General features: G+C 42.5%; 1 protein-coding gene across 4 annotated transcripts in view; it reads left to right on the top strand.

The window, feature by feature from the left end:
- Positions 1–17,758, top strand: part of LOC133502193 (synaptotagmin-7-like) — a 40,513-nt gene extending 22,755 nt beyond the window's left edge. For 3 of the 4 annotated variants that reach the window (XM_061822708.1, XM_061822707.1, XM_061822706.1), the window contains 4 exons: positions 214–383; positions 640–754; positions 2,495–2,694; positions 4,771–13,058. In XM_061822708.1, coding sequence (XP_061678692.1) covers positions 214–383; positions 640–754; positions 2,495–2,694; positions 4,771–4,875 — 590 coding nt within the window. In that variant the 3' untranslated portion in view covers positions 4,876–13,058. Of the gene's footprint in view, positions 1–213; positions 384–639; positions 755–2,494; positions 2,695–4,770; positions 13,059–17,710 lie in introns of those variants that run through there. The other variant, XR_009795388.1, reaches the window with a different exon arrangement.
- The last annotated feature ends 5,314 nt before the right edge of the window (positions 17,759–23,072 follow it).

Raw genomic sequence — 23,072 nt, 5'->3', positions numbered from 1 at the left:
GATCCTCATTATTTGTGCTTGTTGTCACTGTAAATTCTATTTGATTTGAGACTTCACTCACGTGTTGGTGAAATTGTTGAGCATGAGCATTATGGTCACTTGAAAGTGTCTGAATGGCGACATTATAATGAGCGCCTCTAGTGATTTGAGTTCAGGCTCTTCCAACAATGGGGGAAAAAAGGCACATGTTATCTCCTTTTCCCTCTGCTTTAGGTTTTCCCTACGAGAAAGTGAGAGAGCGCACACTTTACCTTCAGGTGTTGGACTACGACCGCTTCAGCAGGAATGACCCCATTGGAGAGGTCTCAATCCCCCTGAACAAGGTGGAGCTGGGCCAGATAAAGACTTTCTGGAAGGAGCTCAAGCCCTGCAGTGATGGCAGTGTAAGAGGGGGGAGGGTCGGCCACTGGGGTGCATGATGATGAGTCCATTCCAATGTTTTAATTGCAGTTTTTCACTGAACACGCCAATACATTCCACCTCCAGCTGGGTCAATTCGGGTTTACGGGCAATAAATTAGAGGAGTTATAACAGATTACAGCATTGTGAGCTGTATGGAATTTTAAATTTCCTCACGAAATTAGATTTTAGCTGATAGACGATTTATGGTGCATGCGTGTGTGTGTCTGTTTTCCTCAGGGGAGACGAGGGGACTTGCTGGTGTCTCTCTGCTATAATCCCACTGCCAACACCATCACTGTGAACATAATCAAAGCCCGTAATCTCAAAGCCATGGATATCGGGGGCACCTCAGGTAGACTTTGCTTTATTGTTTGCTGTTTTCTCTCCTATCTCTAAGCCTTGCTCAGCAGACACGGGGGCCCTTTGGCAACTTCGGATAGTGTGACGTTGCACAACACCTGCTCAATATTTATATATTCGGTGGCCCGCTGTTCAGAGGACGCGTATCACCTGGCTGCTGATCAGGGTCACGCCATAGATAGCTGCACAGGGGGATGCTTTTACATCACACTGTACATCTTAGCTCAATGAAAAGGTTCCTGTATCTTTGTCAAATTAAAATTCACAATTCGCCTCAAAATTGGGTGTGAGAAATTCAAAATGACAAAGAAAATAGCAATGCCCAGAAGCCAATGCAAGCTTGCCCAGGGGGGTGATGACTTTCGCACTTTGGATTTGCATTTGGAATCAGAACCATATTACTATGTTGTGTTGAGGTACAATTTTAATTTGATCCTTGACCACACTTGTCACTCAACACATATTTAAAATAATCTTTCCCCATTGAAGTGCATTGAAATACCCTCTGAAAGACAACAAAGCATTTTCTCATGGATTTTTAAGAAGAAAAATATCAGTACTTGAAAAAAAATGCAGCAGTGCCATAATTGAATAAAATGGTAAGAATTGGAGTTTTTTTCCACAGTTTTTACTTGTTGAACATTGTGTTACTCTTTCTGCTGTGTGTGTCCTGGTCACCTGAGGGCAGTATAACACATATTGATATTCGTGGAGGTGGTCACAGCTTCTCACGTAGTCCTGATAACATTTTCCAGTCTTCACAGAGGATAAAGACTATATGCTAATGGCCATTATTACATGTGCTGCTTCACCTTTAGTGTTCAAATATCTGTTGCTTGAAGTGTAATAACACTGCAACACCAGCACTATTTGTTAGCCATGGGATTTTGCATTGTTTCCTTGGCTTTATTAGCTTTTGTGAAGTAAAGCAGCGGTTGTTTAAAATACACAACATACGATTCTTTCTTTGCATTTACTTTGATGGAGGGTTGAAGACAAATAGCTGGTTCTCATAATATGAGATGAGTTCCCTGTATCTCGATTTTTCTCACATTGCAAAGCCACCACTGTTGCCGAAGAGCCCTCTAATTGGACCGTGAATGAGAATAGAATATCAAGATCACATCAAAGCAATCTGAGCCAACAAACATGTCTTTGTCAATGTTACTTTTCCTTTTCAAAAAAATGTGCCATATTTCTGGAGGTTTGAGGGGTGTTTTTTCCAAATCACTAATAGCATTTGCCTCAAAAATTGTATGTGAACGCATGACATGCTATTATGCCCTCAGGGGGCTGTGGGCACCATCGAACACCATTGGAACTGTCTGATTAGAGACACAGTAGGTGCTTTGTTGCAATGTCATGGTATAATTCTCACAGCGCTGTTCTTTAGTATTTTCCTCCCATTTCTTTCCATTTTAAACTCAGTGACAGAAGATTCTTTTTTTTTTTTTGCACAAAAGCTCGAGTACGGTTGCTCATTTTCTTTATTAGCATTCTGTCTCAGCATGAAAGACGCTTCCCAATTTGCTATTCCATAAATACTTGCTCATTTGTTTATTTCCTTGTTTAGGGAATAAGTTGATTTTGAGCTCAAACTCTGTATCCGTTTCCCTGCCGTCTCCACATACTTAAGCGAATAAGAGGGTAACTGCCAAAGTGCCCCCCACTCGGTCATTTGATTATTGCTCGCACGGACAGTAACCTGCTGCACATTTCATCCACCTTTCAGATCCGTACGTGAAGGTGTGGCTGATGCACAAAGACAGGCGTGTGGAGAAGAAAAAGACAGTGACGATGAAGCGCTGTCTCAATCCCGTCTTCAACGAGTCCTTCCCCTTCGACGTTCCCGCTCACGTGCTGAGGGAGACCACCATCATCATCACTGTCATGGACAAGGACAGACTCAGCCGCAATGATGTTATCGGCAAGGTAATGTCCGGGTGTAGGCTTTGTTGTCGTTGCCCTGGATTACGACAGGAAGGCCCCCTCCAGATAGTCACCGGGTTAAATGCAATTGTTCATACTGTACATCCACAGTTTGAAGGAACGATCCAATGACTCACGCATATTTACAATCCACACATAAGAGCGTACAGATAAATATTATAGGTAGCCTCTTGATTTGAAATATTATATTTTTCCTATTCCCTTTCTATATATTTCTATGTATTTTCAATATCCCACCAGCTAAACGAACAACGAATATGCAGACTTTTCTCAGTCATCATTCTATGGAAGTAAATATGTGCCACCAGGATTTGAATTTGAAATTCCACAGAAAACAGGATTTGAATTTGAAATGTAAAATTATCACATTTTCAATAGTTGTATTTCAGTGTAACTTTCCAATGTTAACAATTCACCTGGTTTCAATTTGCTGTCTGAAATTCCCCGTCTGTGCCGCCAGGCAGGGTTACTTCAAGTCAGAACCAAACCCCCAGCCAATCGCAGTTATGCTTTTATTCACATACTAAGAAAGTGTATCTGCGATTGGCTGGGTGTTTTCCATGGTGGCACAGACGGTGAATTTTAGACAGTGAATTGTAGCCGGTTGAATTTTATACACCAAATTTCAGACAGCAAATTTTAGCCAGTTTAATTGTTAACGTTGAAAAGTTACAGTGAAATACAACTACTGAAAATGTGATCCCTTTACATTTCAAATTCAAATCCTGTTTTCTGTGCCATTTAAAATTCAAATCCTGGTGGCACTTATTTACTTCCATATCAGTCAGTCATATGGATTTTAACATTGTGGGACAGCTGTTTACTGCAGTGAATTATTGCATAGAGTTCACTCTATATTCTCCTTCATCTTTATGTAAACAGCCGCCCAACAGTTGTCTGTTCTTCATCGCTGCTGGTAGAAATAATTAGTTAGCTCCAGTCCCCAGCTAATAGGAGAAAGTCCCTTGGTACTTCTAAGTAGCTCGTCAATTAGACTGGAACCCCCGCACACTTGCCAAAAATATGAGTCCCATTCTCCGCACATACTGCGTCACAGCAAACGGCAGCACCCAATTCTGGAACTAACAGAGTTTGTCAGCGGCATTCTAAGTGACAACTAGGAACTATTTTTGAACGCTTGTACTATCCAGATGGTCTGTTGGATTGAATGAATGAATTAATTTATAGTCTATCTGTTTTTCTATGCCAGACTTTCTGGAAGTGCATTCATATGTATGATGGGACTTGGGGAGGCATTTACACTTCTGACAAATAGTCTTGATCTTGTCGACAGCATGATTTTTATCTCGCAACGAGGTAGCAAAAATGCTCCCGCACTGCTGTGCTGACATAGATGAGCTTGGATGGTCCACAATATCAGGGGTGTTAGTCATAGCCATGTTTCTTTATCACCTTTGGCTGGCTTGGCATACTAAAAAAAAAACAAAAAACCTTGCATTAGCAGTGACCACAGTTTTCTTCCCCTGGGAAAAAGTAGCCACATGACACACAGTTGGAGTCTTTCTGAAGTCATTTATCTTCAGTCCAGGCTTCTTTTTTTTTAAATTAACTTTAAAGAAAATGATCATCACATTACATTTGAAACCAGTTTACATAACTGTCGAATGGAGGCTTTGTTGTGGTTTTGCCATTTCATGTTGTGAAGTGTTGAGATTTTTGGTTTCGATACAGTATCATTGCAACCCTACAATTAATGTCGTTAGTTATCTATCAATGCCAGCAGCAAACCGTGACAGGAAGAACAATTCCAAAAGTTGTCATTCATACAACTCAATCTTGTTTTTTTTTTGTTCAACTCAAAAGTTTCACACTGAAAAGGCTAATTTCGGGCTGAATTGACATTTACGTTGGATAGTTTGCCGTGAGATTTTTTTTTTCCAATGCAAAATATTTGCCTTTGGGAAACATCGCTCTAATTTTCAAGGAAGAGCTGTAATCAAAACAAAACTGCCTTATCAAAAAATCCATTTTAAGAGTGTTCATTGTGATTGTCATTATTGACGGTGCTCACCCCTCCTCTTCCTCCCTTTCTCTTAGATCTACCTGTCGTGGAAGAGCGGTCCAGCGGAGGTGAAGCACTGGAAAGACATGCTCGCCCGGCCACGTACCAACGTGGCCCAGTGGCATGCTCTCAAGGCCTAACGGCACAGCCCACCTTCCTCCATGGCCCCTCCTTTCCCCGCAACCCCCCCTCCCAGTCACGTCCTTATGCATAAGACTGACTTGCTGCCAGGCTGCGAAACACGGGTACAATTAGCCATCTGCTCTCTTAAACCTTTAAACTCTCTCGTGCTTCGTGTTCCTCCTCTCATACGCTCCTGTCTCCATTTCTGTTTCTGGCCACTTGGCAGTCTCCCGTTTTCAACTGCCCCCTCACATTCTTCTGCACTTTGTTTGCACCAATGTTTTCTTTCGTTATGCGGACCACTCGGTCCCGAACTGCACTGCAGCCGCTGACCCACAGAAGGTGCCAGTCCCGTGGGATCACAGAGAATATTTAGCGATACGTAATACAGTGTATGATAATTCCAGTAACAATACTATCCAATATGTACTCTATGTACATGAACATGAATAGATTAGGTTTATAGATTGGCCCCTCCCCCCATTCAAATGGGGTATATTATCCATAGCTTAAGTTGTTGTTTTCCTTCTTTTGTCTGTATTTTGTACTGTATCTTCCATGATGTTGCTCCCTCCTTTTACTAACTTTAAGTGTGGTCTCATGTCTGGTTTAAGTCGTCGAAAGCAATCAATACTCGGTTTGTGATGAAACCAGCTGAGCTCAAGATGGTATTGTTGATACTCGTGTCTCTCTCCTCTTTTCTCTTCCATTCCCTCATTTCCTCTTTATTGTTCCCTCTTTCTTATCCTCTGGCACAATATCGGCGGCCCCCTCCTCCTTTCCACCCCCCCCCCCAAACAACAACCACCCTACCCTCGTCGTCTGTGTGCTGTGGTTGCTGTGCTGTAGCTCTAAACAAAATTAGAGGTTAAAAGATATACTGTATATGTACTGAACTTTCCGACGCTGGGAAAGCGGGGACACGATAGACTCATGAGCCGGATCACTCTTGATTTTTCCAGACAATGACACAGAGAGAGAAAAAAGAAGACACGGGGTGGGGGGACTCTGAGATGCTACGATGATGTCATTTTTCACAGCGAAAGAGGGAACCAACTTCAAATCTTCTTGCACCGAAGGCAACGCAACATTTGTGCTGATTTGTGTGCATGCCTTCAAACGTGCGCGCACACTTCGATTTATGTATCGAGAATAGGAATTCTTCGTGCTGCCCTGTGCTCTCGTTTTGCCCTTTTGTGCTGAAGAGCTCAGAGAACCGCTCCATCTTCCCAAAGTGTTTGCCTCTGTGGCGCGTCTGTATTAACGTATGCCTGCTGCTGTAAGCGTGTTTAAGTGTGTGTGCGTGTGTTTGAGCAACACAACTGTCGTCGCAGCAGAAGTCTTCTCTTTTCTCTTTCTCTCTTCTTACTGCCATTGCTTCCCCATCCTCCTTTACTGCCCTGCCTTCTGAACGAGGGTGCGGGGAAGTTCTATCTGCACTTTTTCAAAATGTAATAATATTAATCACAATAATAATAACCTTGAGGTTGAGGATGGTTTTGATGACGATAGTACTGGTGAAAATGAAGGGAGGAGCGTGTTGAAGGGGAGATTGGGGGAGAGGCCGCCTCTGCGCTGTGACTTGAGGTTGTTGAGATGAAGAAGAGGACAAAGAGGATGGATGAAGGGCTCTCATCCTCCTGTTTTGTGTCTCTGTTTTTTGTGTGTGAGATTATTCACCGGGGTGGATGTTTCCGGTTGGCAGGCTGCTGTGGTGAGAAAATGCGAGCTTGCCGAACCAGTAATGTTATGACACACAGTGTAAAGCATGATCAGAGATCCATCTCAGAGACTGACAGTTCCTGTATGTTAGTGATGCTGTAATAAGTCGGGCTGGAGTGGGTTCTGGCTTTGCTGGTGAGGGGGAAAATTTTTTTTTTTCCCTCCCCACGGCACTATTTCACACTCCGTGGGTGTGATTTTTGAAGATGGACTGATCTGTGACTGCGCGATACTGGAGAAGCAGATAATCTTTTCCCCGGGTGCTGGAGACCAGCACAGCGTTTCAGTGGCTGCCTGTTTTGTCAGCCGCACTCAACTCATATTCCCTTCCAGTAAATAAAACAGACATCCTTGGACGGCATGGATACTTGCGGTCATTTCAAGATACTTGCTTGGAAGTGTTTTTACAGTAGTGTCTTTTGAAGCGTAATCTGGTGCACTACTTGAGATTTCTTTTTGGGTTTTTTTCATGTTGAATTGGTACATTTTCACATGTACCGTAATTCCCGGCCTACAAAGCACACCTGGTTATAAGCCTCGCCCAGTACATTTGTAAAGGAAATACCATTTGGTACATACATAGGCCGCAGCAGTGTAAAAGCCGCAAGTGCCTACTATGAAACTAACATTGAAACACGAGATATTTACAAAGAAAGATGATACACAGAGTTTAACGCTAGCACCGCTGTGCTAATGCTAATGCTAGCGCTGCCGCACAAACGCCGCCGCGCTACCGCTAACACTAACGGCAGCGCTGCCACGCTAACAGGGCCGGTTAAAAAAAACATACTGGTAAAAATAACTGAGACACGGCAGTAACCCACTTGCGCAGCGCTAACAGGGCTGCACCGGTAAAAGTCACTTCCTCGGCACATATATTCGGTCTCACTCTTACCTTTTCTGCTCGAGTGCCCCTAGCGGCTGTTAGAAAAACTGCACAAATTAAGTGCATCACCACATAAACCACAGGGTTGAAATTGTGTGAAAAAATACGTTGTGGCTTGTAGGCCGGAAATTACAGTATTTGTCGTTTAAAGACAGTTAAAGACCCTGTTAAGTGAATTACAGATTTGGTTGTTTTCTTCTAAATTGTTACACTTGTTTGAAGATAATTGCAGACAATGTGCGAAGACTGAGAACTATTCAATTGTGGAGGTAAAACCTTGCCTTTTTCTCCTGACTTTTGGGGGTGTGGCACTCCATGACACTCCTGGGCATCCAGCATAAGTCGCGGCTCCTCTATATATAAGAATTTGAGCTTCCAAGTGGGCAGCATGGTGGTGGTTCAATCCCGGACCTGCCTGTGTGGAGTTTGCATGTTCTCCCCGTGCCTATGTGCGTTTCTTCCGGGCACTCCGGTTTCCACCCACATCCCAAAAACATGCAACATTAATTGATTGGACACTCTAATTGCCTATAGGTGTGATTGTGAGTGCGGCTATTTGTCTCGATGTTCCCTGCAATTTGCTGGCACCCAGTTCAGTGTGTACCCCACCTCATACCTGTTGACAGCTGGGATAGGCTCCAGCACTCCCTGCGACCCTTGTGAGGATAAACGGCTAAGAAAATGGATGGATGAATGGAGTTTCCAAGACATAGTTGGACGGCCAGTTGGCAGTCACATTATGTCCCAACCAATGACTTTATGGTGGCTTGGCTCTCATTTTATGTTTTTACTCCGCAATAACCAGTAACCGACATTAACGGTGGTCCAGAGTTGGCACGCTCCCATGTGAGGCACCACCATACACTACTTGCTGGTACAAATTTCTAAGTGGCTCCTGAAAATGGCCCAAAAGTGTATTTTCTGTTTAGGACGTAAAGACTTTTATCACCGGCCAACACAAGATGTTGTAAAGACGCAAGGTAAAACTGTGACCGGTTTGCACTTGAGTGTGTAGCAGTAGTGCTGGAATGTCAGCGCTCTAGCAACAAAACGTACAATTGACAAACGAATTCTGTTTTCCAAGCCACTTATCCTCACAAGGGCTGGAGGAGTGCTGGAGCCTATACCAGGTAACGTCGGGCGAAAGGCAAACTACACCATGAACTGGTCGCCAATTAGTCGCAAGCCGCATCACTGAGCGGGAATCGATCCCAAAATGGCCGCACCGAAGTCAGGCGCGTGTACCACTACGCCCTCAGTGACTCCGTCATAATGTAATTGTCATCAGATAAAGCTCCATTTTAGCCTTACCTGCACAAGATTAGAGCCGGGGTGTGCCTCTAAGCCACTTTGGCCCATTCGTGTGTACTTTCTGAAGACATAACGGAACACACAGCTTGATGAAGCTACGTGCTAGGAAAAAGATAACATGTGCCCTCATTAGGTACCTTAAAAGTGCTGCAATGGATTACAACTGTGAAAATAATCACAACACAGTCAGTTTCCTAACGTGAACGTGCAGGAGATGAACTACCGCAGCTATTTGTGCAGTTGTAAAGTGTCTTTTAGTGTCATGAAAAACACTGTACTCTGTGTCATACTTTATTTTTAGGATTTCATTCTCCCGTGATTGCGTGGCGTTCGAGGAGGGGAGAAATCACTGCACTTGACTCAGTAAACTGACAGAGAGGTGGCGTTATTCTTAGCAGCAGCAGGCCTGTGTTTTTGCTGCCGGTGCTGGTAAAAATGGAGGCAGTCCGGTTGCTGGGTGGCACGTTTGAAAATGTCAGCGCACCACCAAATGCTTTTGTTTTCCTCAATGCAAATTTTTATATCACTTTATAACCTTTGTTTGAACTAAAATATCCCTTGGGCAAAGACGGTTTGTGATAACGACCTGATATCGTGTTTTCCCTGATTACATCTCTTGTAAAACACATGAATAGTCATCCGCAAGGTTGCGAAGTGGATAAACATTTAAATGTGCTTTCTATGATTATTCAAAAAGTTGCATAACAAACATCCTCTCCTTGCCGGCAGCCCTAACACCAGCATCTTCGGAATGAAGGCTACATTAAACAAGACAGAAGCACTTTTTTTTTTTTTTTTAAATCAGAGTTTTATGTAACCACCACTTCTCATGCCTCTAAACTGGGAGATGGAAAAAAAAAAAAACACAGAGATTGTTAACAAACTGGGAAAAACGTGATCGGTCGGCAGCTGTGAGGCTGACGGTCCGAAGGTCGCTGCTATGCTAGCAGCTCCGCGGCAGAATCGCCCAAATACCACAAAATGCATGACGTTCCAGGAAATGTTTGGGTTGTTGAGTTGATGGTTTACCACGTTGTAGTGGTAAAACTGGGTCAGGTTATTATGCTTAAGAAAGTATTAATTACACCGAATGGCCTCTGCGTGCAATAAGGGCACTTGGTAATTATATTGTGGGGATGGGAAGATGAGGAAAGGGGCGAGTCATGGTGTTGCCTGGTTGCATCGGTGTGCCCCCCCCCCCCTCCATTTTATCCCCGCCCAAAAATATCCACACAACTGACATGGTGAAAAATCCCATTTCTGAAAAAATTGAAAACTAAGTCGTTCTCAGTGTTTGCTGACATTTTCAGAACTTACCTTCAAATATATTTATTGCATTCACAATTTAAAAAAAAACGAAAAAAAACTTGACTTGAATGGGTCTTTAGGACAGTCGTTTTGTCTGTCAATCTGTCTTTAACATTAAATATCAAAAGTTCAACACAATACAGAAATATAGCATGTAACTTTTACTTGCTCACCTCGAATCAATGAAACGACTAAGTTGTGCCCGTGGGGATGATAATATTGTTTGTCCTTGACAAACAACAGCCTTATTGTGTTGTTGTAATCACGCAAGTTTTCCCCTGATGAATTTTGCGCTGGTGACTCACTTCTTTGGTAAGGTGCCTGCTCTGCTGTAGTCGTGCAATATCGAAGCTAAAAATCAGGCTACTGCGGCTTCGCTGGGGGGGGGGGGGGTGTACATCACAGCAGATACTGTACTGTATTCTCCCAAATCGGTGTAATGCCTGGTTGTCATGGTTTGGGGTCTCTTGTCATTTTTGTGAGTCGGACCTTGTCGCAGGCAGATGCAGTCTCCACCCCAAACTCACCTTTTGACCTTTTTTGAAGCATTTGTCAAAACCAGTCTGACTTCTCCCAATCAGGGTTCAAGTAAGTGTTGTTTGAATTGTAACAGTAATGAGAAATTCTACATTTTTTTTTCTTTTTCTTCACATTTGATTGTCGGTTCGTATGTGTGTGCTTTGGTGTTCTTGTGTTGGGTTTATTTCTTTCCAACCGTGCTAAGAAGATCCTTCTGTTTTTGAGAACTTTATGTAAATATCCTTGGTGGAAATGAACATTTTGTTGTACGACGAGTTTTCCTTCGTCACTTGAAATGACGATGACAACGCGTCGACGCTAACAGTGGTGACGATGCCGATTCTAACCGCCCTTTTTGAACAGGGGCTTTTTGATGTCCGCTGTGTTTTTGTCAGAGGGCGTCTGGCAGTTGGAGGAGGGAAAAGGGAAAGGAGTGCTACCTGACGCATCCCGGCCCCACTGCAGCAACACTGCCACGTAGCTTGACACCCACCTTGACCCTTTCTGGAAACGGAATGCGGTACACATTGCCCGAGTCGCTAATACGCTCAGATATGTATTTTGAGAAGCATGAAAAGGCAGCCGCTCTGCTTTTGGCGACGCCTTCTCTTCCCCCTGTCTTCTTATGGGCTTTGGGATTTACTGTAATGCCATTGTGTTAGACAGGATTGACCCGACTCTCACGCGGATCACGCCAAACCGAATTTGGAGGCGAAGGGAGGATGGGGGGAGGGGGCGAAGGCCAGAAGCAGCAGCGTGCCTGGCCCTGAAGATTACTCACATCCCCGTGCTCCTCTCATTAAGCACAATCGTCGCCACAACAGGCGCATGCACGGCGGTGAAATTTAGCAAGAAATATTCCAGGATTGGAGGTAACTGTGAATTCTGTACACACAAGTCGGAGGTTTGAATAAGAAGCAAAGACCAACCATTTAAATACAGTGGAGTCTCAACGTTTAAATGCCCCTCAAGTAAAGTATAACCAAACTTTTTGCGGAAAGGTTAATTGGTGGTAGAGCCGTCTTTGTATTTTATTAGGGCAGTCTTCTCTTTTCTGTGTGTGAGATGCCATGATGGAAACAAACGATGTTAAAGAGGGAATCTGAAAATTAGGCACAGTATTGTGATATAGCAGTAACATAGTGTCAATAACAATAATGATCAAGTATTCCAGAGTTTGCAAAAGTACTCATACCCTGTACCCAAGTCCAAGTACAAAGATGGATAGACAGCCAGACAGGACAAACAAATACAACAAATGTGTAAAGAGAAAGGTAAACGTACAAGTAAACATCTTTGGTTAAAGTAAAAAAAAAAAAGTACAAACTGAAATGTACTTCATACAAAGGGAGAAATGACTTTTTACTGTCACTTCAATAAGTTCAGTAAGGCAATAAATGGGCAATATTTAGAATGTTTTCAAATGTAGGAAATAAAACTTGGATCAGTCATCAGAAAAGTAAAGTGCAGATACCTGAAAAATCTACTTAAGTATAAATACTTCCCATCAGCTGGTATTCCAAATGGGAATCACCTTCTCCCTCTTTTATACGGCAACTTTCATTTTGTTTTGTGTAATTTGGAGCAGAACTGATTCTGTTTGACCTTTTTAGTGTTCCGCCGTGTCCGAAATATTCCCGGGGCCTTTCTCCGCAAAGCTGCCTGCCGAATTTCAAACACCAAATGCGCAATCTGGCTCAAGTTATTTCCCTCTGTCTGGACGTCCAAAGTATATCCGTGCAGGGCCGGCCTCGCGTTTCATATTTCAAACTGGCCCCGCCGTGACTTCCCGCAGCCTGCAGGAAAGACAGTAGAGGCACTCCTGCCTCCATTTGTAATGCCATCCCGGCCCCCCAGGGTGCAACTGAAGACACTTGTTCATCGATGCTTTAAAAATAATCTTTTACTCCTGATCCTTCAACGCCTTAGGAGTCCTTTGCTCTTTCTGCTGGTACTAAGTAATTTGAGCAATTGGGATTAGCGGGGGGGCTGCACAAAAGACAAACTCTGGAGCGGTTTTGGGATGTTGCGGCTGACACTCCTGTTTCTTGGCCTTCCTCTCTGAACTGGCCTCCTCAGCAAAGAGCGCTCAAACTTCAAATACACACAATTGTGATGTGTACAATGTAATTCCATGTATTTGCTTCTTTATTTCTTTCTGCATTTCTGCCAACTTTGTAAAGTGTATAAACATCTATAAATATACGAACAAGAGAGTACTGTATAGATTTTAGCTGCCTGGTAAGGTTCCTCGTATATACAGTACTTGGTAGACTAAAATAAGTGTAGAGCTGTTCAAAAGCCAGTTACTGAAATTCTCTCAGTAACTTGATGCCGCCGGCGCTTTTTATACGGTATCCTAAGTTTTGGTTGTGCTTTATTTTTTTATTCTTGCCAGTGGCACCAAAAGTGTGTTGTTCTTAATTTTGTCTTTTTTTTTTTTTTTTTTTTTTTTGGTTTGTCAGTTGGTTATTCTGTTGCAGATATATAAATATTTTTTTCTTTTCTTGATAAGACACAGCGAGGTTCTGGCAGCCAGGAGAGTGCAGTGGAACGCAGAATGGGACCCAGTGCATTTATGTGTATGCGTGTGTGTTTAGTGCGTGCTCGTGCTCTGTGTGCAAAGACACCCCACCCACCACCCCAACCCTCTGATGTGACCCGGTGTGTGTTGGGGTGCAGGATGACTGTGTTGGCTGAAGCTGGCAGATGCCCCCCATGACCACGCAACTCCTTCATTACAAAGCTTCATTTTAATCCTCCACTAAGTATAGATTTCCACTTCCTCCACTCGATCGTTCGTTTACTCTCCCATTCAGACGGTAATGCAGACACCTCCGGAGTCTAATTTAACAGTAATCCATGCACCCTCGTCTATCTGGGATTTTCTGCCCGTTAGCGTCTCTTATTCTGTGTCGACCAGACAGGCATAATCAAGAACAAAAAAAAAAAAAATGTAGAGCCTTGCAGTCCTCCCCGGGTCCACATAAAGCTCATGAGGCAGAATCACGCACAGAACCAATAATGCACAACATCCACGAATCACAGCTAAACAGTCAGTCCTGTTTATCAATGTATTCTTTAGCTATGGTGTGCTAAAATCTACAAGAACATAGGTGATAAAAAATAAAAGCATCTAAAATAAAACTTCCCGTCAAAAGTGAAAACCGGTGACCTCAGTGTAAGAGTTTAAACCAAATCGATTGTTCTAATGTGTTGCAACACATTACATAAATAACGGGCCAACATTTGAATTTGGTTTCAAAATGTCTCAACAATAACTCGTTTAATGTCCTTAATGATATATTCATTTATCCATTATTGTCAAGTCCTACCCCATAAATAAGTGACCTTCTGCTTTGATTCCAAATGTCAAGCAAAATATTCAAGACTGCAATTTTGTTGCTTTTGCTTCCCAAAGCTGTTCCATCTTTATTTTCACCATTTCAAGCCTAACATTTCCCGTTAAAATCTGTCACCATCTTCAGTGAACAATATCTGAAAATATGCGTTCATATTCCAAAGGGCAACGCCGGGGCCACATCCATTCTTGAATCATTCCATGGAATTTGCTCTTTATCTCATTAAATATTTTGTACATTTATTTGTGGGAATAATAAATTGAATAACAAGAAATAAAATACCCCTTGTCCCATTCAGGGGCGCTGAGCCTATCCCAGATGACTTCAAGCAAAACTTGGACCATGGCCGAAACTGGTTGTCAGCCAGTTGCAAGGATATTCAAACAACGTGGTTAATCAACTATGATAATACTATTACAACGAACAGGCTGTTAGTGTAGCAGTACACGCTCTTGCCTTTCACGCAGATGGTCGCATCCGCCATAAAAAACGGCCGTACAAATCACGCGAGTGACTTTGTGTGATGACACCTGACGGGAAAAAACTGAAAGTCACTTCTGCTGAACGTACATTCTTCTAAGTGGTCGTCCTTTTCTTTGACCCGCGATGGAGGTGTTGTAAGGTCGGAGGGCAACTGTCAGCGCGGCAAACTTCAAGTCAAAAGCAGCCATTTTGGATGCTTTGTTGCAAGAGACTGAGAAAGCCTTAAAGATGGAACCCACTTGCTAATAATGAGCTTTTGTTGTGGACCATTGCCCCCCCCCTCCCCCCTCCACCGATTCCATCCCTCTTGCACACTCTAAACTTGTAACTAAGTGCTCTGATGTGTTGCTTGGTTGCCGTGTATATATGTGCGTTGTGCTTCTGTTGACGTCTCTGTGTTCTCGTAGCATCGGGTTCTTACTGGGCGACCTCCACAGACGTCCTCGGCCTCCTCGCGCTTACGTTCCACGCAGGAAAACATCAGCCCAATTCAGCACAAGCTTGATGATTAGACCAATACGTCGACGCTTATTTGCGTCCCGGTTCCACCACGCTGCTGCTTTGTATCCGCCGCCATGCTGACCTCACCCGGGGGTCGCCCGCTGGCTTGAGGAAGGCTTGGCGGTGGAAGAGCCCAGTGAGGTAGCAGAGTGGTTATTTGGTATGTCCCGTCATGAATCAGGATGTCAAAGTGAGGGCGTCTGAAGGTCACACCTAGTAGCACTTTGGTTTTGCGTTCCATGTTTTTTTTCTTCAGCCTCTCCTGTTTTTTGGCCGAGCGGACTGTGATCTTATTGGTGGTCGTTGTTTTCCTCCTGTCACGGATGGAGCCATGGAGCTGAGCTCTGATTTTGTTCCATATTAAAGAATCATTTTTACTACATAATTCATTGGCTTTCTCAATGATTGACTCATTTTTAAAAAAACAAACACCAGATGGCTGGTAATTGTTGTCACAGATTAATAATCTTAGTGAACATGTTCCTTATTGGGACCAGTTGAATCGCCACCGTACAAAGCAGCTGCTAAAATAGCATCACGTGAATGCGAACTGCTGAAATCCAAAATAAAAAGGGCAAATCCCAGACTTTCACACGCACTGCAAACTTGACACGCACCCTCGCCTTAGAAGACCCTATTTTTCTACTTTAAAGGGGAAATCCAGTGGTCCAGTGGTTTGCATTAACAATGTATCCAATAGGTCATGTAATAGTAGTTTGTAATTGTAGTACTCTGTCTTGACAATGGGGTGTTAAATTCTTTCTCATTTAATAGTGTTTTGAGAAGATTTTTATCGACAATTACGAATTTTCAGGGGCACTGCCATTTTTGCGAGTCACATGACCTACGTTGGCGGATGTGACTTGTTACGTGCCGTTCCAAACGGTCGATTACATGAGACATCATTATGCCCAGCGCTGATTTCTCGGATTTATCCTCATCTGATGAAGAAATAGCAGTATCAGTTGATTGGGTAGACGGAGGAATGCTTCCATGCAGAGCGGCGGAGCTGGGGAGCTCTCTCCGCCGAGCCGTGAGCTCGCTCCTCGGCCAGGAGCTCGCCACTCGGCAGCATTATCTACAACCACGGATTCAAATCTGTATGGAAGTATTCCTCCGTCTTCCCGATCAACCGATACTGCTATTTCTTCATCAGATGAGGACAAATCTCAGAAATCAGCGCTGGGCATAAATGGTGTCCCATTTAATCGAGCGTTTGGAACGGCACGTAACACGTCACATATGCCAACGTAGGTCATGTGACTCGGGAAAATGGCAGCGCCTGTGAAAATTCGTAATTGTCGATTCAAAATCTTCTCAAAACACTATTAAATGAGAGATGATTTAACATCACATTGTCAAGATAGAGTACATATTACATGACCTATTGGATACATTGTTAATGCAAACCAGTGGGTTTCCCCTTCAAACACACCTTTCAAAGCTATGCTTTTCAGAAGAGTCCATAATGCTGTAAATATTTACAAGTTTGTTTGCACATTCAATGTGACCTAAAGTGGATTAAAAAAACATGCCTTTGTTTAAATGTTACGTTACATTCAAATTCATAAGTACACCTAAACACAAAACAATTGCCTCTGACTAACTCCAAATCAATGTTTTGTAGTCTTATCCCCCTTTTTTAGGGGGCGGAGGTCAGAATTGATGGGGGTTGCTTTTTGTCAGAAACCTCAAAGTTTTGTGACTTTCTGACTGCTATTTTGAGCTCTTATGTCCTTCATCCTTGTCTGAGGTTCCAGTTCTAGCTGAAGAAAAACAGCCCAGAGCTGCCACCACCACCACTTTGCTGTACCTCCATGGTAACCTGGTACTTACGCTTAAAACTTGGTTACGACTTGAGACTTACTTGCAATTTATGCATAGGTGACTTACTCCCACCTTTTCTATTTTGCACCTGAATGGGTGCTAAATACTTTGCGTATGTGAAAAAGCCAAGGAAACTTTTCCAATTTAGTACCCACAACTTCTAAGAATGGTGCTAAATAGTATCTTATAGGTGCAAAATCATACCCAAAATAGTTTCACCTAGAGGTGTCCAAGCCAAACAACCATTTGGGTGCTGTCTAGAACTTTGGGTCGGTATGGTATTATTTGAGTGATGTGCGGTGGTGTTTGTATCATACGTACAGTTTTTGATATTTTAGCCAACAAGTTCAACCTTTGTTTCATTGGATCTTAGCAAAGCTCCAAAAACATATCTGGATGGGAAAATGTCTGTGTGTCTTGAAACCAATTTTTATGATTTTGGCAACAATTCCATAAGGTTTGTAAACCGCAACACCGCACATCATCAAAAGAACACTATTCCTTCAGTGAAGCATGGTGTTGGCAGTACCATGTTTTCTTCAGCTGGAAATGGGAAGTTAGACAATATGGAAAGGATTCTGAATACTTTGAAATAGGAGTTTTTATGTTTTTGGTACAGCAATTTAAAAAGATAGTCAAGATAAGAGGGATTTGTGAACATTTTTAAATTCCCCCATTTAAAAAAAAAAAGGATATAAAAGAAAGTGAAATCAAAAAACCTGTATCAAAAGAATGTTTTTGTCACTTGGATAAAATTTCTTCTTGGAATGGACCAGTCAGAATGTGCAAACCTAATCAAAGTGAAATTGTGTGCTCTGAACTGGAGACGGCGTTACACAAGAGATGTCCTTGCAATATGACAGATTTGGAGCGCTTTTACAAGGAAGGATGGTCAAATATAATAAGTCGACTGGCAGATTTGTTTCTTTTCAGTTGGATTGCTCGGAACTAAAGCTGTTTATAAGGAACCATTAATAAGACCGTGGCTGATGAGGTCCAGATGCAGTCCTTTCTACATTAAAGAATTTGATTTCCACTGAAGTAGAGCTTCGGTTATATGGTAAGCGTAATCAAGACCACATCAACTTGTCTGTCCTTTGACTTTCAATTCAAACTGGGCGAGGCAACATGAACATACATTGTAATTTCATTGTCATAAAAAAATAATTACCCACTGTCAACATTATAATTGAACATGTACTGTCATTTACTCATAACGATGGACTCTTGCAGGGCCCTTTTTTTTCTTTACTTTTGGAGCTAATTTACAAAAAAAAAAAGGGGGGGGGGTGTTGCTCTGAGCAACACATTAATCAGCGAAGTCATAATGGAATTGTCTTTTCTGTTTTCAATTCAAGATGTCGAGCTCTCTCCGTGTAGCTTCATTAGCTCATGTGCTGTTTAAACGTGCATGCATGTGTCAGACTTTGCAAACCCTGCGGAGTCTTTTTCAACTTGAAACCAGCACTCTGTCTGCAAAAGCATCCCAACGCATCCTGGAACCTCTAAAAGAATTCCATTTAATCTTGTTTTTGTCAGGTTAGCAAGAGTTTCATCAGAAATTGGTTGATTTGACATTAAAATGTCTTATTTCCTGCTTGTATCCCCCTCAACTGTTCTCCGTCTTCTTGGCATGAGGACATATCGGTAAGTAAAATATTTTTTATTATCATACTTGCAGCAGAAAATTTGCCTCATTCTGTCGTTCAGGCTTGTTCTCAACTGTAAGCACCTGAGATGAGTGTTGTTGTTGTATAGTAACTATTTTGAATTCCACATCAGCAAAGTACATTTTCTTGATATCTCTGTAATGCAAGAAGCAATTTTTAATAAAAAATATTTCTATCTGGGCGGCACAGTGACTCGGCTCGAAAGCGTTCGCCTCACAGTTCTGGGGTCCCGGGTTCAATCCTGGACCCGACTGTGTGGAGTTTGCATGTTCTCCCCATGCTTGCTTGGGTTTTCTCCAAGCACTCCGTTTTCCTCCCACATCCCAAAAACATGCAATATTAATTGGACACTCTAAATTGCCCCTTGGTGTGATTGTGAGTGCGGCTGTTTGTCTCCATGTGCCCTGCGATTGGCTGGCAACCATTTCAGGGGAAACCCCGCCTCCTGCCCGTTGACAGCTGGGATAGGCTCCAACACTCCCTGTGACCCTTGTGAGGATAACGGTGAAGAAAATGGATGGATGGATATTTCTATCTATAAAAACACAATAAGTTGAGGCAATAGTAAAATTGCCCCCTTCCCCCCCAAAAATTTAGCCAAGATAAAAGTCTTCATGTGGAAGCCACAGAATCAGGGGAGATAAAAGTTACAAAAAGCGCCACTTTTTTTTTCTTTTTTATTTGTGGTGAAATTCACTGATGAGTTACATGCTGTCCTGCTGTGATGATGTCGCGCTATTCGCAGAACTCACGATTCCATCTGTTATGCTGAGTTACCATCAGCTACACAGCCGCCGTGGAAACGTTGACTCAATCAAGGTTTAGCGTATCGGGCTGTGGCCTTGTGAACTGTCAACTAAAACAACAAGAGTATGCATTAGAAGATAACTACCGTTATCTCATGGCACCACCTGTAGTTTTCTTCCCAAAGGGAAAATAGCATATGCCATGTTTGTTTGAGGGAAGGAGTTATTTCATTCAAGCGGATAACTAATGAAGGCTTATTGTAGAGCGTCTTTGGTTGGACACAGGGAGGTGTTTGAAAATATTATTTTTACAGACGTACGTCAGAAACATTAGCACTTGGTGTGTAACAGTACCATGTATTTGTTCTACACAGAATTCCCACACAAGTTGTCTGGCGTGAACAAACAGTGCAGCTCAGTCGCTGGCCATGGACATCCATCGTGGCTAGTTTTTTTTTTTCTAAATCAAATTCATTTTAAAAATCAGTGCAGATGAAAGAAAAAGAGCAAGCACAATTTAAACCAACAAATGCAATTTGTGTTTTTATACTGTAGTCATGCAGACTGTTAAAACTGTTAAGGTTACACTTGTCCGCATTCTTGATTTCCCCCCAAAATGGAAAAAAACTATTGATGTGGGTTCTTTCTAAAAGAGATCACAACTAAATCAAATTTTCTGGGCAACATGCAGTGATATGTTCATGTTCAGTTAATTGTTGCTCTGACAAGCGATTTTCAATGTGTAATTACAGTATGTTTAAAAATATAGGCCCGTACACATATTTTGAGAGGCTTTCTGACCAATATATTTCTTTATTGTACTAAGTTTTCATCAAAGTGGGTCACAATTTAGCAACAAAATGAAAATGTTGGTCCCAGGATGGTAACGGTTGAACACTACTGCAGTAGAGTACTTAAGATGAAATGGAATTCCCCCAGAAGCTTTTACAAGTTTATATCAAATAAAATCAGATACGTAGAAGGTATTTACAAAAGTACAGTGAGGCCTTCATGTTAATTTGTCCTCACTCTATTCCATCAGTGCCAAAAAAAATCCCAGTGAATTTTACGCCGAGCTTCCTGTGCCAGATTGACCAATAAAGTGAAGAAGTCCAAATGAAGCGGGACGGAAATAAGAATGAACACTTGTGCACTGGTCCATAGAGAAGCCTCCCAAAGAACGGTCTCCTCGGCTGTCTTTTTAGGTTTTCTCTGAGGATAATCAACTCAGTGGGCCACATATGACAGCTTCTGCAGACACAGCAGTGATCCTCCTCCCTGAGAAGGGGAGATCAGAGTCGGGCCAAAACACAAGACGGGCTTACCGGCCGGGGGGGGTGTCGAACTTCGGTCACTCCCTGAACTACAGCAGACGGCTGCGGGCCAGGCCAAGAACAGGAGAGCCTCGCTTGCATCACTGGCCTCTATTTTTAGAACCACCGCACCCACCTTTTGGCACCTTTGAAGTCTTCTAAAGTGCCAAATGTTGCACGATCATCTTCAAAGGCCACAACATTCGATTGCAAAGGACGTGTATGCAAATTGGGCAACATCACAGTATTATTTTGACATTGTATTTCTCAGTTGTAACTGTAAAACTGCAGTCACCTCCAAAAATCATTCGGGGGTCTACCAAATTATTAAGCATGTTTATCAATAATTACCACAGTGTCAGTAAAACCTGATTATAAAGCGTGGTGCAAATACTTTTATTTATTTTCATAGATGGCGCATTTGCGGTCGAGTACAAATGCCTGCGTATCCTGATTTTTATGGAAGTGCAACAAAGAACGGTCATTATTTTTTTATTATTAACATCCATCCATTTTATCTACTGCTTATCCTCACTAAGGTCACGGGCATGCTGTTGCCTGTCTCACTTAACTCTGGGATTGAGGAACTGGTCGCCAAAATAAACTCTCGTATAAAAAAAAAAAAAAAATTCCCACTCACATTCACACCTTTTTAGGCAATTTAGAGTCTTCAAAAAAAAAATCACACGCTGTGGCGACCCCAAACGGGATAAGCCGAAAGAAAAAGAAGAAGAAGAAGAATCAAACTATCATTCTTGTTTTTCTAATGCGGGAGGTAACCAGAGTACTTGAACAAAACCCACTCAGGCACAGTGTGTCATGAGGGTGCAGCAAGGCATTGGACCCAAATGCAGGACTCCGAGGCAAGGGCAAGATGTTGCGAGTGGTTTTATTCCAAACTGAGGTCATACAAGGCTAAGCAGTCCGAGAAGGCAGAGGTACAAAAACGCAAGGCTAAAGGCAAGGTCCAAAAACGTGAAACAAGGTCCGGTGACTATGAGGCAAAACTTGGAAACGTGAACAAGACGTGACTAGACTGTAGTGGCACAGGAACACGGTGATGAAGGGAAACACTACACAACACTTGCGTACTCACGCACGATGGTGGAGTATCCAATATAGGATAGCACAACAAACTGGCCAATGCAGAAGACACACTCTTATTAGTGTCCATGCAGTGCAGGTGTGGGACTGCTGCCAGATGCAGCTCTGGCCAGAGCAGGGACTTGGCCATGCCCCTGACACGGAGAGGACACAGGAGTGGCCAGATTTGAACTCTGAGGCACGTGTGCTAACCAGTGAGTTACCGTACCACCTTATTGTTATTATTATATGTCTCAATTATAGGTGTCTTAATGCGAGACTCATTGCACCATATTTGAAGGGAATGTGATGAGCCACCAAACTGTCTGTGTACACTCACAGCGGCGCAGACCTCCCTTTTAAATATATGCCAGCTTGTGGTCATCTTAAGCATGAAATCATCAAACCCTGGTCTAATCACACACCCCCCCCCCCCCCACTGCATAGAATTTAGGATGGTCTTGAAAAAATGAGCGTTTTTCTTTAATTAGTTGTTTAGTGCATCAGTTTTGTTGTTCTCAGCAGGTAATCTGTTTTAGTAAGCAACAATGTCACAAATACATTCCTTGGCAGAATACATTCTGGTGGTTACAACTATGTATTTGCCCAGTGCTCATATTGGATCTTATTAGAGTTAATATTAATATAAACTCACTTCAGTGCCCTTATCAGAATCACTCATTGTCGTCGTGAATGTGAAGCAGAATAAAAAAAGACATACAGTATAGTAACGCTCTTAAAATGGGTTTCCTTCATTTAATACATGATTTTTGAATGGGTGGGGAGGGGGGAAAAAAAACTTGCTTTTCAGTGACGTTGCAATCAGGATTGTGCCTTTTCTTCAGTGGTGGCTGAAACAATGACTAGTTGCAGAGAAATATGTACACTTTTGTCATTTTCATAGTTGGATGCTGTAAAGCTTCTCATCGGCACACTAGTGAAATATTAATTGACATAAAAACCTTTCAGAAATTCATGATACATTTCATAAAAGTACTCAGTCAGCTTGCTCACTGAAACATTTTACTACAACGTCCACAATGTGCTCATTAAATTGCTCACATTTTCCAGAAGTGTCCGCCCTGTCACCAAGCTCACATATTTTGCACTTTGCATTTTACATTGTCTGCTTGCAATTAATATACAAAACAAAAGTTGGGGGCGCTTGAGCAATATGCTTTTGTAGCAGCATAACATCTACTTCATAAAAATCAAATTCAATGGAAAATCTCAACTTTTTGGGTGAGACGGGGAAGTTTCAAAGGTACCTCTTAGTAAAATCTATTCATTAGATAATCTACGTAGGAGCAGACTACCTTTTTTGCTTTCTCTCTGTCTTTAACGAGAAGGCAAATGAACAGCTCTGTTTGTTTTAATCATGCCCAGACACGACAAATACAGATGACTATATTTGCACAGATGAATGATCACGTGCTCATCTCGTGACAACAGCACCAGGTGCCGCAGCGCTGATTTCACTTTA

This window comes from Syngnathoides biaculeatus, chromosome 6, assembly GCF_019802595.1.
Source record: "Syngnathoides biaculeatus isolate LvHL_M chromosome 6, ASM1980259v1, whole genome shotgun sequence".
NCBI classification, from domain to species: domain Eukaryota; kingdom Metazoa; phylum Chordata; class Actinopteri; order Syngnathiformes; family Syngnathidae; genus Syngnathoides; species Syngnathoides biaculeatus.
Note: the sequence above shows the minus strand (reverse complement) of the source record. Positions and strands in the feature narration are given on the sequence as shown.